General features: G+C 35.9%; 1 protein-coding gene across 1 annotated transcript in view; it reads left to right on the forward strand.

Moving 5' to 3' along the window:
• The window catches only part of CDC73 (cell division cycle 73), a 110,385-nt gene extending 95,293 nt beyond the window's left edge, over positions 1-15,092 (forward strand). Inside the window, exons 12-17 of the mRNA XM_075097202.1 lie at positions 521-556; positions 931-1,018; positions 6,886-7,047; positions 8,883-8,983; positions 12,205-12,346; positions 13,592-15,092. Of these exons, the coding sequence (XP_074953303.1) occupies positions 521-556; positions 931-1,018; positions 6,886-7,047; positions 8,883-8,983; positions 12,205-12,346; positions 13,592-13,628 (566 nt within the window). The 3' untranslated portion in view covers positions 13,629-15,092. The remainder of the gene's footprint in view (positions 1-520; positions 557-930; positions 1,019-6,885; positions 7,048-8,882; positions 8,984-12,204; positions 12,347-13,591) is intronic.
• The last annotated feature ends 667 nt before the right edge of the window (positions 15,093-15,759 follow it).

A 15,759-nucleotide genomic window follows, 5' to 3' on the forward strand; every position in this document is an offset into this window, starting at 1 on the left:
CTTGAGTAAGCCTGAAATTCAGATTTTGATTGTTGACAGTTCTATATCTGTTAGGGATAGCTAAATCCTGCAGATAGCATGTACAATAATAACTACTAATGAAAAGGTGTGCGTCTGTAAAGATCAGTTTGTTGTGAAACAATCTTCCTGTTGGTTCAGCACTATTGAACTTAAGATCTACAAACAGCTTTTTTTCAAGATTGCTGGCAATTTTTATCAATGCTGTTGTGCCCTGACCTTTTGAGGAGGATGGAGAGGGATGACTAGTTTCAGTAAAATTAGGAGAGATTGACTCAACTCTTCTAATATCTGTTTCAGTCAAAAGCTATTTGTCTTCTGAATACTGAGACCCAAATTATAAATCCCTTCTTCAACTTTGTGTATTGCATCTGTGAAAATGGTCTAATGACTACAGAGTGACTCCTCTCTGTTCACTCTTGCAACTAAAACCATTGAAATGTTGCTTTACATTTGTATTTATGTATTAGTCATTCTGCCATATTTTGTGTTTTTTTCTCAGTTTCTCAGGCAAGACCACCTCCAAACCAGAAAAAAGGTGAGTGAATTTTAGTTACACAACCCTTCTCATTTTTGTGTGAATTGTGCACGCTCTATCTTTTGCTGGAACCACAAGCAACAATATAAACAAGCAGTGGAATGCAGACAGCATTCTGGTTGGTTAAATATGCGTCCTACCCATATTTAGAAACTCATGATATAGGGGTATACTTTTTTTGATGAATGAAAATTTTCAATTTATTCATTACACTCACTACAATTTTCCTTGAATACTTTTCCATGATTTTGATCTGTTAAGCAAGAGTTTTGTTTTTATGTACAGTTCCTTTAATGAAAAGAGCAGGGCAGGGGGAACCAACCAAAAGCACAACAACAACAGAAAAGGCAAATGTAACCTTATTATCTCTACAGGATCTCGAACTCCCATAATCATTATTCCAGCAGCCACGACCTCTTTAATAACGATGCTTAATGCAAAGGACCTTCTGCAAGATCTGAAGTAAGTAACTGATTAGAACATACTGTATAAAAAACCTGTTTTCAGATATAAAGGTATACCAGTACCAAATTAGTACTTAAGCAAGGAGTATCTGCTGTCTTTTAACAGGCTAGTTTTACAGACCAGAGTATAAAAAAAATTAATGCCTCTTCAATAGTAGGACAAAAGCAAAAACTTGTTTTCAGAGTGTTTGCACAGTTGTGACCTGGGGGCGAAATGGGCAGATTAAGAAAGTCTCACGATACCATTTCTAATGTCTGTAGTAGTTTTATTTTATAACATACATGCGCACATGTGCAACGGATTCAGTGAACCCTTACAATGGAAGAAGGCTTAGAGGAGATGAGCAAGGGCAATCAGAAAAGATTTCTGGGAATGACCACTGTATATCTGTGCTAGGAGGCTTGCGCTGTGTGCAGCTCCACTGGGGTAGAGGTACAGTTAAGCTCTCAAGACCTGCCCCAAGAGGAGGCTGATCATTAGAGTACAAAGAACATGATCCAGAAAAAAATTAAATTAACTTTATGGGGTCAAAGGAGGCCACTTATGTAGTTAACAAGTATGAAAGACAAAGCAAAGAAGCAGGGTATGATAATGAATCAGAAGTGCAATAGCAGAATTCAGAAGAGCAAAATATTTATTTAGCCATGACAGTTCTAGCACTTTTCTAGAAAATACGCCACCTGACCTGTATTTTTTTGCCTTCAAATTTATTGAAGTAGTTTGTTTAGGAATGGCTACAGGGATTGTTTTTACTGTTCAGGTATGCAGAATGTAGAACTAGCCTTGATGTAGAGTGTGATTGATAGATATGTGATGGCTTTCCAACAAAAGACTGATTTCTGCCTCTTAGTCACTGCCGCCTTTAACTCACTCCCCACTTCAAGCTAAATTTGACAGAAGAGTAGATATTTGGAAGGCACTTGTCATCACCACAAGTTTTTGAATGAAGAAATATTGTCCAGATAGAAAAGAAATTAGTGGCCCTTACCCCAGCTGAGGAAGATGCAGGCGGAATTGAATTTCTTGTAGTTCTAGAGGTAATCAGCCTGTTTGTATTAGTTGTCAGAGGAGATACGATATAGCACAAGGGGAGGTGATTTTTGGAGCTGGAGGAGTAAGAGCCATTGTGGGCGAGACTGCTAAGAAATGTGGGAGAATCCTGGGAGAATGATGCCCCCCAGGACAGTTGGGGTATGGAAGCTGTGATACACGTGTGACGTGGGCTGTTTACAGGGCAACTTTCTTCCATGCCTGATACCTGAGGCAGCACACTTCTGTCAAGTGTGTAGTAAGAAAGAATGAGTATTTGGGTTTCATAAATAAAACCAACTTTTAGGATACCCTCTATGCAAATATTTCTTAAAACGAAATAAGGAACACAGCTGAAATTATAGTTAGAGATCAGACGATGTAAAACCAAAACTTAACAGTCATAGCTGGGAACCCCTGTCTTTTACAATACTTTTTGTCTAGGATGCTGGATTTTTTTTTTCTAAGTAACTGGACTGCAACACATTGTCACTTTGGATATGAGAAAAAGTAACTGTGGTATCATTGGGAAATATTTTAGTTTGTTTGTTGTGAAATAAACAGGACAGTCTTTTTCCAGTACTTTGGTAGGCATTAAATTCAGTTGTGAAGGACTGAAAGAAACTCAGTAACTACACCTACATTTTTAGTAACCCTTTTCATAGTTCTGCATTGTGTTGGGTTTTTTTCCTTGCCAAATTGGGTTGACATTTGTATGATGCTTAGCATGTTTAATTCATCACTAATGTTATGCTCTCTATTGAGGTAGAGAATATGGAAAGCAGGGAAACTATCATGAATAGAATGAAATTATATATAATGATAAACCAGAAGCATGTTACTGGTTTAGGATTTTTTTAAGTTACCTCATTTGTCTGTTGGATATATTGGTTGCAACTTAGATTTTGTAGGGGGACATTTCTATATATATAGTAACATATATAATTCACAAGCTGTATAATATGCAAATGTTCATGATAACCTTTTTTGAAAGGTTATTTTTCTAAGGAGCCAAGTACAAAAGTGCCTAAATTATTAAAAAGATATAATTTCATTTAAAATCAGAACTGCAATACTTCATATTGTGAGGCTTCTTTAAAAGTAGTTCATATAGTACTTTATTGTTATTCACTTACCTGAATGCAACACTGGATATCATAATTATTGTGTAAAATCTGGCTTTCCAGACTAAGTATTTGGGAATATCTGAAGTTAAGCTTTTTTGGAGGCAATGCCTCTGCTTCACGTGGAACAAAAGCAAGGCAGGTATTTTATCAGGCAGGTGTAAATGATTAGATGATTATGTGTTTTTATTATGATGATGCTTTTATTCATGGTATGTTTCACCATATGTGGCCAGGCAACTCAGTGACATTTATCCTGCTTTGATATTGAGCAAATCATCTGAAAGATTCAGGGATAATGTATTACAAACAAAGCTTTGCTCTCTTCAAAAATAGGTGTATGAAGCTTTTGATACTGCAATCTAACAAAAATATTGAGGGGGTTGTAAAAATAAGTCTCCAGTTCTAAACACAATCAAATGTATATTGCGGTGATCTCGGTTACTGTCCAGCAATGGAGTTGCCTTATTCTCTGTTCATGCATTTTTCAGTATGCCAGAAAGTGCTGACCTGAACTCAGTGAAAGTGTTTTAAAGTCAATGCTGGAAATTGATGTGAGTTTAGAGCATAGGCATGAGCAGCTCTGGCAGTTCGGTGGATAGTATCTTACCAATTACCTCCCATAATTTGATCTTGTTCAGTCGCTTGCCTGTTACCTTAGGAAAGGGACCTGCTGCCTTTGTAAAGTGAGAGTGCACCAGTTCTTGTGAATAATGATTTTGGCAATTAACAGCGAGAGAATTGAGTGCTATTAATTTCCTAGTAGGGGTACAAAAATGGATTCTAAGTAGATATGAGATTTTTTTTTTTCACTAGGGAATAATAATCTGGAGAAGGAACAAAAAAATGTAAGCTCCTGCACAGTCAGGTTTCAGACACGTATCTAGTGTGTTGGGTGACCAAAAAGGTGTCAAGTACCAATGTGTAGTTAAGCCACCAGCTATAGTACTGTGGCAAATAATTCCCCTGAGAAGATGGGTTTTTTTTCTGTTTTCTTTAATACTCAGACTTCTTAAGCTTGTCCTTTATGTCCAGGTAGTGGTGGAGTAAGCCATGATTATATTTATAATCATACAGTAATTTCTATTGATTCTCAATTCTTGAGCAAATAGCTTTTATTACACTCACTGAATCGATGGTTCCTGGAAATGCAAGCATACCATTCTTAAACTTCCTGTAAGCTGTCATTTATTCCTGCAGTCTGTGTGTGTACATATATGGAAGCATTTCCTTCAACGCTTTCTTTGTGACAGTCGTCATCTACTGTTGCATGTGAATCTGCTCATTGGTATTTTTTTCTACATAAAATTCAACAAAGTATTTCATTTTCTGCCCTGGAGAAATGTGTTCAAAAGTGTTCAGACTTTTACAGTAAATGAAACTGAAGCTATTGTCTAGAAGATAGGTAACTGAGGCAAAACCAGATGGTGCCTTAACAACTATAACACAGTTTCTAGATGAAATAGAAGGAAACTGTCAATTTAGTAGTGTTGAAATGAATTCTTAAATGCAGAAACATTTAAAGCTAGTGGTAGAATTGAAAATACCTTTTTCAGCCAAATTTGAGGGGTCTTAGGTATAGTGGTGAAATTCTTAGACTCTGTAGAATAGCAATTTGGCAGGGGTGGCTAGGTTTCCTGTTTCCATTTAAAATGTGTCTGCTTCCTCACATTTACAAATTAAATGAAAAATGTGACCTTTTAGATGGCTGTTCATATGAATATTTGATTACCCCTGTAATATATGTGTGGCTGCTTGTTTCTTATTTAAATGTTCTGTAAGAGTTTGTTTTCATTCAGTGCATGGGGCATGTAATAAAGAACAAAATTATTCTCAAGCCCTCCACCATTTTAGGTGATCTTGGCTTTTCGTGTAGGCCTTGCCACTTGGGTAAAAGGTGTTTGAGAGGGGGTTTTTCTGTCGTTGCTAAATTGTGGGGGGAACCCACCAAAAACAAACAAACAAAAAAACCCACAAAAAAAACCAAACCAAACCCCAACAAACATAACAACCAAAAAAACTCACCACGTATTTCCATCTTTCCAGACCAGATTCCTTAGTTCTGAGAGGTTTGGATGCGTACTTCAGAAATTGACTGTGACTTTCTGTTCTTCGTTCTTGAAACACTGTTAATTCATGAAGGGTGTAAGGGGGCTTCATCTGTTTATTTACATTAGGAAAGTAAAATAGTTTGCTTTAGGGTTTATTGACAGTTTCTATGTGCTGCCTTAAAACATGTTTGTTTGGCCTTTTTTCCCCCAAAATACCATTTTCTCATTGGATACAAGGTGTTAGTAAAAACTAGTATTTTCAAGTTGACTGAATAATGAACTTTTCCTCATATTTCATTTTTCATTCTATTTTTCTTTTTCCAGCAATAGGAAGTGCAGTCTGCCTGTTTAAGCACATTCAAATTTGGTTTTAGTATTCAAATAGGAATAGGTTGAAGAGAACAAATAGAAATGGTGCAAACAACTTACCCAAAAAATGCAGTAAACTTCTAAAAAGCAGCATGTGTACTATAATGGAGAGAAATATTACCAATTATGTGGAGTACTGTGTTTTTAAAATGCAGCACCAATAATCCTGATAACTTTTGCAGTTAAGTGAAACGTAGTGTTTCTTTTTATTAGAGTTATTAGAAATGAAATATCAGCAGCAAACAGTGTTAGTAGTGCAGCTGGGTGGTTCTGAGTAGAACAGGTCTATTCTATAGCTCAGACGTGGGTCTGAGCTCTGCTCTTTTGCTGGCCTGGTAGGTGATACTGGGCACATCAGCTTACGTTTCTGTGACATAGTTTTAGTTCTGTAAAATGCATCATTTTGTTATCTTTTCTTTTGACAAAATCCACTAAGATTCACCAGTAAAAAGGCTTGCACTAATATCACATTTATGATGCCAATTTTGAGAACTGTGTATTTTTTTATTGCCATAAAGAACAGAATCTTGAAATGGAATTGTTGCTTTTTTTTTTTGAATGTGAGGGGCTGAAAAATCAAAGATCTATAATTCATTCTGGGGTGTCACAGCTTAAGCATTTATTTTTGTCACACAGAGATTACATAAGACATGAGGACCACATTATCCTTATTTTCTGAGCATTTAATCTATCAGAGAAGCTATTCAGGAAAAATCCAGAATCATAGTATCATGCATCATAGTAACCAGATGAATCATTGATAATGTAAAATCGCCTCATCCAAAAAAATAAAACCGCACTCAAAGACCTTTTTGACCAAAAATCCCAGCTTTCTTAAGAAAACATAATTCTGAGGGCTCCAAGGTGAAGAGCTCTCAGATTTTCTCCAGGAAGCAATTGCTTCTTAGTGCCCAAGCTTCCCCATGTTACCCATGATCACTAAAAAGAAAAAGTTACGGCCATTCAGCAGATTGTGATCTGCCTTCTTATCTGCAGATGTGTTGGGTAAGGTCAGCAAGGAATGCCACGAATGTATAAGAACAGGTCTGCCTGTAGTTTTGAGGGGCAGAGGACCTTTTAATATGACTTTTATCATAAGGGCTTATGAAATATTATTCTTGCGGTTTTTGTTGTTCTGAACGAGTAGCGGTGGAGGCTTAGCATGGTGAAAATTAAGTGGCTTCAGTGACCATTGCCAGTAATGCAAAGTTCTGATAAAGTTGTTACTTTTCCTGGTGATTACACAAAATAAATTGCTTTTGTCTATTGAATTTTTTTTTTATTCCTCAAGGTTTGTACCATCAGATGAAAAGAAGAAACAAGGCTGTCAACGAGAAAATGAAACTCTAATACAGAGAAGGAAGGACCAGATGCAGCCTGGGGGAACTACAGTCAGCGTTACTGTACCTTATCGAGTAGTAGACCAACCTCTGAAACTTATGCCACAAGACTGGTAAAAGAGATTTCCCCTTTACAAAATTGCTTAATGAGGAGAATGCAGAATTTGGAGGGGACCAATGAAATTCTACTAAACCGCATTAAAAGTTAAGAAATGGATAAAAGAATGGATTTGATTGATAGCTATATAGGAGTATTTTCTTCAGGTGATGAAAATAATACAACGCTAAACTTCTTAAAATAAGTTTCTTAAGAAATCCAACACTCCACATCTTAACAGCATGAGCAGCACAACTATTTTTATTAGGTTTGCCTGAAATGTTCCAGAAATTCGAATGGGAATATTCATATGAGTTTTTCAGTTCATGATACTGTAGTGTGCAAGTCACTGAAACATCTGAGAGAAAATCCTGCTTTCTTGTCTGCTTTCTGAGAGAGACCTCTTAGAAAGATACATTTGCAGGCCTTCATCTGACATTCTAACTTTTTTTAATAGTTACAGAAAGAAAACACATCAGACAGTAAAGACTGAACTGTGGTTTCAGTATTGAATCAGATGCATTGAATTGGAATCCATGATGGAAGCTCACTTCTGAAGGGAGAGCCCCGGCTGGGGAGAGGGAATCAGAGAGAGCTTTTATGAAAAAGCTGCAGATTATTTTGTCTGTAACCCATTCTTCGATGTTATGAAAACATATTTCTCTTTCAGCAGGAAAATTCTAGGGAAACATCTTTTTCTTATTTGATGTAATGAATTAGGCAACATTTTTACTTCTTCCTCAGAAGTGTGAGGATTTGACACATGCACGACGACATTTTAGGTCCTGTTCCTATACTGTTTGCTCTCTGTATTGAGAACTCAACTATTCAGAAATCTGTGGGCTTGAAATTCTAAATAACAAATATAACTTAAATTGTTTAATGATCAAACCTTTAAGAACCATCTAAAATGGTTCTGACCGAAGAGATGAAGTGGTGTGGGTTTTTTAGCTTGTTTTTATCCCAGGGAGAATCAGATATCAGAATCTAGAAATTAACATGTTGCTGCTGTTTGTTTTTTTTTTTTTTTCCTGTTAGCCATTACAAAACCTGCAACATCACTTGAAATGGCAAACCTTTAGTCTGCCCTTAAAAAAAAAAAAAAAAAAAGGAAAAACCAACAAAACAACAATAACAAAAAAAACAAACCCCAAACCTCCACCTTGATTATTCTTTTCCATTTGGGATTTGGTAGACTTTATGGTGAATTAAATTTGGGGGTTAGATTAGGGAGGTTATTATTTGTTGTAGTAGGTAGGAACCATGGTTGGATGATGTAAATGTTCGAGAAAAAGATAGAGCATATGTGGGAGGACATTTATTCTCCAAGTTGGTGGGATTTTTAAATTCTATTAATGCAAAAGCTTCATCTTAATCATAAATTCATTTTCTTAGACCACAGGTAATGGTTACATACCTGTAAAATAAATTATGCACTTTGCAACTGGAGGCAGAAATTTAGCAGGTGTCTCTTCTAATAAATTTTTAGAATAGAAATTAACACTATTCAGAATAAAGGCTTTTAACTATTACATCTCAGTTTACAGTGTTATTCATAGATTATCTCTAAAATGTTGGAGCAGTTTTAAAAGCAAAGTGATAATGACCAGGAATAAACACTGACTTCGTATAAACATAACATGAGAAACTGGTGTGTTCTGCAAAGGGATGGAGCTAAAAGTCCAGAAAAGTCACATGACATTTTTTAGCTTAACAGAGAAAAGAGAGTTGCACTAGAGGTGTGGTTTTTAAATGTGCTAAACTGCTGTTACTATAACGAGAAACTATGCTAAGATGTTTAAGAAAACATGTAATTTAAATGTTCATGGCCATCTCTTTCTGTGTTTGTAGGGATCGTGTGGTGGCAGTGTTTGTACAGGGTCCTGCTTGGCAGTTCAAAGGTTGGCCTTGGCTCTTGCCGGATGGATCACCTGTTGATATCTTTGCAAAGAGTAAGGGTGTCTTTAGTTTTGGTTTTAAGTGTTCGGGTGTTTGTTGTTCTGTTTGGGTTTTGGGTTTTTTTTGTGGGTGTTTTATCCTTATGGCAAAGTATTGCCAAGTACTACTAAAGTGCTGTTGGACTAGGGTGGTTGAGAAGACAGGTGCTTAGGTGTTTGCACAGATGGCAAGTTATTAATGTGCCCTCTGCAGTTCTTCTGTTCTGACCTGTGGAAGCTCATGAAAAATCTTCAGAGCTGTTGTCTTTACAAGAGGTTCAGAAATAGCTAGTGCATAAGTTTACTTCCCAAGCTTCTAAAAAAAGGTGAAAAGACAATTTATATTATAACACTTCATAGATAAGAGGTTTACAGGCTGTCTTCAGATTCCATTACTACTTTGAACAGAGGATTAATCAGCTAGTATTTCCCTAAGAGAGCTTTGCAAATGTGATCTGCTATCTGACAAAAATTTGGAAGTTTAACAAGATACAAGGACTTTTAAGTTGTGAGCTAGGTGGTATCACGGTATAGATCTGAACAGGAGTTATCACAGTTGTGCTCAGTGTGTTTGAGACACACTGCACTTCTCTCGCACAGGTTACTCTTCTGACTAAGACGTGTGATAGTACCTAAAGAAACTGTCAGATTCTGTTCTCTGTTGCTTAATTGTGAAGCTGCCTTAGAAAATTGACCTTTTTATAGTGTCCAGTAGTTTCTGAGCTACAGATTTAAACGAGGGGGAAAAAAAAAAAACCCTACCCAACACACACAATGGGAAGAAGAAAAAAAAACAAACCACCACCCTATCTTAGTTCAGTCTGTCGTCTTCCAGTCAGTGTAATGAGGAAACAAGTTTGATCAGGTTTTATGTGTGCACGTATTTGGTATGAGAATTAGCAGCTGGAAAGAGAATGCTAGCCTGGTTAGGAGCAAAAAAACAGTTGGATGGAAGGTTAAGGATGTATCTATGAACAAGAAAATAGAATGAGTTGCTTAAGGGGGGATTGAGAATGAATAGAGGGTAAAAGAACCTGAAAGTTGTCATAAGAAAAAATACACCGCAAGAGAGAGTTTAACAAGAGAGACTAATGAAGAAGAAACAAACACTTCAAAATGAAGGTACAGAGAAAGCAGAAATTTTGAAAAGCAAAGCCAAGAAAAATACTGCTAACTATTTAAGGTCTAGCTTGTAGTTGCATGCTAGTTAGTTCCCATTAATTTTAACTTTATGTATATATAAATAGAGGGCTATAGGAATTGTTATGACATGTTTTGATGTTTTTGAAGTCTTTGCTATGCCAAAAGATCAAAATCATAGCCTGCGTAGTTCAGTCAGAAGGTGTACAAATTCTTACATTTTTCAAATGAAAGAAGGATATCTGTTCTTACTTGACTCATAAAGATACATTGAAATGGACCTTTTCTAATTTTAGAAATGCATTCTGTTATTGTAAAAAAACCCTTGCTTTGAAACATTTTTCTCAGAGTATCTCTAGGGCTTTTCCTAATTACTTTACTCACTCCTCAAAATAAAAACAGTGTAAATGAAGAGGGCACGGCAATGTCAGTCTGGTTGTACGTTTACCTTTTCCTGAAGCTATTGCTTTGTCCATATATATTGTCTTTAACAGTCTTCATAAATGTGGTGCCTGGCTTCTGCAGTGTGGTTCATTGTTTCATCTGCAGTTTGCATCTTTTCATGTAAATTACTGGGTCCGTAGTGATTAACAAATATTCAAAGCTTATCACTGTCATTTTGGAAAACAAGCAGGTAGATTACTGTAAAGAATTCTTCAATAAAATCTGTATTGGACCAGAGCCTGTCAAACTAGTTTTATTTGTTCAATTGCTATGTCATGTAGCATTTTGTTAGTTGAGTCTCCTAAATTGTTCTCCTTAGTTTTCTTTACAAGTGGTGTGTGTTTAATGTTCACATAGCAAACAAGCTTATTTTTGCATCTGCAGGTGAATGCTTCAGATGAAATTTTGAATGATGTCACTTTAATCAACAAGTATTTGATTTCTAATACCATTTTAAAGGTCTTGCTGCTAGAGCACATTAGCGTGCTTTAATCCTGATTTGTTTCAGATTCAGAAGTGGATTGTCTTCGGCTCAATATTATTTAACCTTATTGCAGAGACTCTGTCAGGTGTTGATTAAGTTTTCTGTAAGTGTGTAGCCCCAGTATCTCTTTATTTGCTTTCTCTGGAGTTAGTTTAAAACCTTCAACATTGTATGGCAAAGATAATGTATATGTATTCTTAGTTTTCATTCACAAAGCTTTGAGATCTATCAGGCGATGGTACAAGCCAGATAATCACTTTATTTTTTTTTTTAAGGGGGGGGGGGAAGCTAATTTCAGATACCAATCTTTTAGAAAGCTCCTAGATATATATCACTTTATAGATTTCCACAAGCCTGGTCAAATGCTTCTGCTTTACTTCTCTAATAATATCCAAAATAGAAAATGCATCAGATTGGTTACTAGATAGGAATTGTAGAAGACTTAAACACTTCGCACTGGATTGTGTCAAAAGTATGACTTGGCTAAGGAAATGAAGATGAAACGCAAGAAGATTTTAATACTCACTGTGTTAATGCTTAGGCTTCACCTAGTTTACATGTGACAGTACTTCCCAAGAGCAAAATAACTGTTACTATTTTACCATTTTTATCTGTGTACTAGATATGGGGAAATTGGCAGATACTAAATTTCTCTGAATGCTTCATGTAACGTTTGGGGGTTACTCTGGCATTCTGCTATCATCGGCACAGACTTTCAGGAAATAGCCAGGCTTCCTTCTCAGTGGTCTCAGAAATGTTTTTGGGTTTGTTTTTTTTTTGTTTGTTTGTTTTTTTTTTTTTTTTTGTTTTTTTTTAATTCTTGGACAGTTCAAAGATTTTTGAGAAAGAACATCTGTGTTCCCCAGAGAAAACATGCTTGAATTGGCAGTGAGTTTCTGCTGTTATCCTGGAATCTATGCATCTAAAAATAGTGGCTGCCCTTTCACTTAAACCTGTAATAGTATGAGCGCCTGGTAGTGGCCACCAACTGCTATATTTAGCACAGTGCCCTTTATTAACTAGTTTACTTTCATGAGGGATGGGCTCATTAATTTTGTTGTCAAGCTCTATTCTGAAAAAAAGAGGGGTGGGGTGGGAATTCACTTTGATTATTAAACTCTGTAAAGTTGTCATTTTCGTATACTAAATGTTTTCCTGTTTCCTGTAGTTAAAGCTTTTCATCTCAAATATGATGAAGTACGTCTGGATCCAAATGTACAGAAATGGGATGTAACAGTGTTAGAACTAAGCTACCACAAAAGACACTTGGACAGGCCAGTATTTCTACGCTTCTGGGAAACTTTGGACAGGTATGTTTCTGGTTGAAAATCCCTTATGCTCATGGTTTTATGATGTCTAGTGGGAATGAAGAGTTGTGGAAACAAGGTAATTGTATAGAACTTAAATATCTAAACAATATTTTATCTTGAAAATACTGCTTGTTTAGATATATACCACTATATTTTATTTTGTAAACTAGAAATAATCTCTAAAGTGTAATATGCATGGATTTAAAGGAAGGGTAGTTACCGTTAATCAGCAATTAGTACTGTGATTCCCCATCTCCCCTTAGGCAGAAGGAAAAGAAGGGAAAACAAACTAGGTGGTGTAGAGTTTTCCTTTATTCTCCCAGCATTCTTATTGGACTGCAGTTCTGAGCCTACGAGCTCGTCTCCTTTCTCTCTCCACCTCACTAGATGACAGTCTAGAAAAAAGTGAAAGACTACTGTTAAGATAAAGAGCCACAAAGCATTATCTTATCCCCAATGCCCTTGAGTCCACAGCACTGGGTAGAAGAGCAAGAAAGTAAAAAAAGATACAGCACCTAATGAGTTTTGGACTGGTGATTCTTGTGTATCTTAGGGGCCTTCCAAATACTTAGCCCTGCCTTTTGTGAGAAGTGAGGGATAGAGGAGCACCAGCAGCTCTGTGAAGAGCAACATTGGTTCTGACTCTGTGGTTCAGAACCTTCTCTGAATGGGCAAGTTGATTGCAGTACCTTTTTCGTGTTGGAGAGAAGAAACTTTCTTATCAAGAAGCAGTTGAAGAAATATTGAGGGAAGGGAGAAGCCCATGCATTTCATGAATGTTTAATCTTTTCATGTTGATTGCGCAGCAAATGGCTTGAATGATTGAGTGAACTTCAAAAAGAAAAATCCCATGGGAATTGTCAAAATTATTCCAGGCATCAAACTTGCTATGGCTTCTTATTTAAAAGTCTCAGCTAAACTGTATATCTGAATACCCAAAATGAACTAGAGTTATCTTTAACAGCAGTCTTCCAATGTTAGAAATTCTGCGATGCCTTGAAAAACATGAATTTTCTTCGAAGCAAATGTTTTAGCTGACTGTCTTTTAGTGGGACAAATATTATGCATAATAGAGAGCTATATGGCATATAAGGCATTGCATCTCTTTGGCAATTTGCTGATTCTCTAAGAATTTTGTTTTAATGAAGTTGTTGCATATTATTCCTGAGAGTAAAATTTCTATAAATACCAAAAGAGTAGTAATGTTGTTTTTCTGCTCTTTTGTTTTTTTTTCTTTTTCCCCAGGTATATGGTAAAGCACAAATCTCACTTGAGATTCTGAATTCTTCAGCTGCCATGTATTTCCTGAAGAATGGATTAAGAAAAATGAAAGGGGCTCCAGTTTGGAGACTAGAGCTCGCACTATGTGATAATCTGTCAAGAACTTTGCAAATGAAGAAGGGTCACAGTTTAAACTTTTTATAAAATCTTGTTTGGATGCTTCATTCTATGGCAGGTTGATACCTGTTGTTATTCAGAAGCAAAGGGGTTTTGCTTAAAACTATTTTTTTAATGTTGTTAGCCTTCTAGTCTGCAATCCAAATTGTATATTTTGATAGCAGCTGTTTCTTCTCTGTTTTGTTAAATTAGCCACATTTTTAAATAATGTGTTTTGTTCCTTATTAGAAAATAGATTTATCTTCACTGCAGGTTACAGGTGTGTGTGCGCACGTGCGCACGTGTGTGTGTATATATGTGTGTGTGTGTCTATATATATAATGTATAAAAAAAAATTATAGACACACTTACGCGCACATAGATGTTACAAGGCTTTCTAAACCACTTAGCTTCTGAGCTTAGTTTTGGTTTTCTTTGCTTACTGTTTCACTTACTGAAAATATTTTGTTGTGAATGATATTACATTTTAGTCAATAGACTTGCAAACTGAGCAAAGTGAAAAATGTTTTGGATAAATCAAAATGTCAACCTGTATATGTATATTCTGTCAGTCTTTGTTGAAAAAGGGAAGATGAAAAATCTAGAAACATTTTTTTGGATTTGTAATGTCCCAGTTTACTAAATCTTTAAACTTTATTATAGGAATATCTTCAAGTCATGTTAACTTTAAATTGCCATTCTCCACACAGGTCTCTTTATTTAAACTGAAAGTGTGCATGTGTACATTCCCATCTATCAAAATACCTTTACATATGAGTCTAAATGTTACCTAGATTAAACAATGAATAGAGAAGGTTTGGATTTTTTTTTTTTCCTGAAACAGCCACCACAAGCAATGAGTAATTTTAACTTTTTTGCATTTAAACCTCTAATACTATTTTCTTGTGGCAAAAGTAGCCCAGACTGTGTCTACAGGGGTTGTAATTTCCTGAGATAAATGGCTAATATGGCCTCCTAACAGTCCTGCATTGGAATGGAAAATGAGCCTACTCCAGTTACCAAAGAACAGATTTGCTTGATCTACAGTATGAGTATAATGGAGGCCAGAAGACCCTGGTATTTATATGAGTTTATGGTATCTCTGTATCTATATAATAACATGAAGTTGATGTTGCATACCAGTGGATGTAGAGAATGATCAAATACTGTAACACCCGCATGAATTGTTTTCTGGGATAGAAAATACATGTTTATATTCCTGTTCTTGAAATTCCAAACTATGTTTTTTTAATATACTTTACATTTAAGGTTTGACGAAAGTAAAATGTTCTACCTGTTCTTCTTTAGTTTTGCTTTTTATTTGATGTTACCTTCATTTTTAATAAAACCAGAAGGCACATCTCCTTAAGAGGTTTTTAAAACTGTCTTAAATTTATGAGGGCTGTGAGGTCTGACTTCTAATTATGTGTTTCCATCCCTGCTATATCGAGACTACTGTTTATAAATGGTCTTAATGGAAATGTTAAAAAAAAAAAAAGACCAAAAAAACCCACCAAAAAAAAAAACCCCAAACACAAAGCCCCAGTGACTCCAAGATTAGAAGTTGAGACTGGAATTTTTATTGGATCCTGCCAAGTGAATGAGAAGAGCACAAGTTCTCCTATATGTATGGGCAGTTGGTCAGTACCAAATGACTGTTTTTTCTCAGTACTTAAGCTTATTATAAATGTTTCTGTCTTACATGAGTGAGCTAAAACATTCAATACTTTGTTTTAACCTGTATTACAATTAGGAAATGACCATTATAATGGCTGTCAACAGCAATTGCTACCATGAGGAAGTGGTTCAAGTTAGGGTTCATTACTGCTTTAAATACTGGGATATCATGTATGGTTTCTGTATCTCTCAAACATTTCCAATTAGAAATGTAATTTTTTTCAGACTTAATCAGTACTTCATGGCCCATTCAGTTCTAAAGGCACTTCTGCAATGGGCAGCAAACCTAAAAAGCAAATTCTGAAGAAACGTGTGCTTCATTTGCACTGTGATATACAGGCTTTATTGTGGTTTTAAAA

This window comes from Phalacrocorax aristotelis, chromosome 6 (genome assembly GCF_949628215.1).
Source record: "Phalacrocorax aristotelis chromosome 6, bGulAri2.1, whole genome shotgun sequence".
NCBI lineage: Eukaryota > Metazoa > Chordata > Aves > Suliformes > Phalacrocoracidae > Phalacrocorax > Phalacrocorax aristotelis.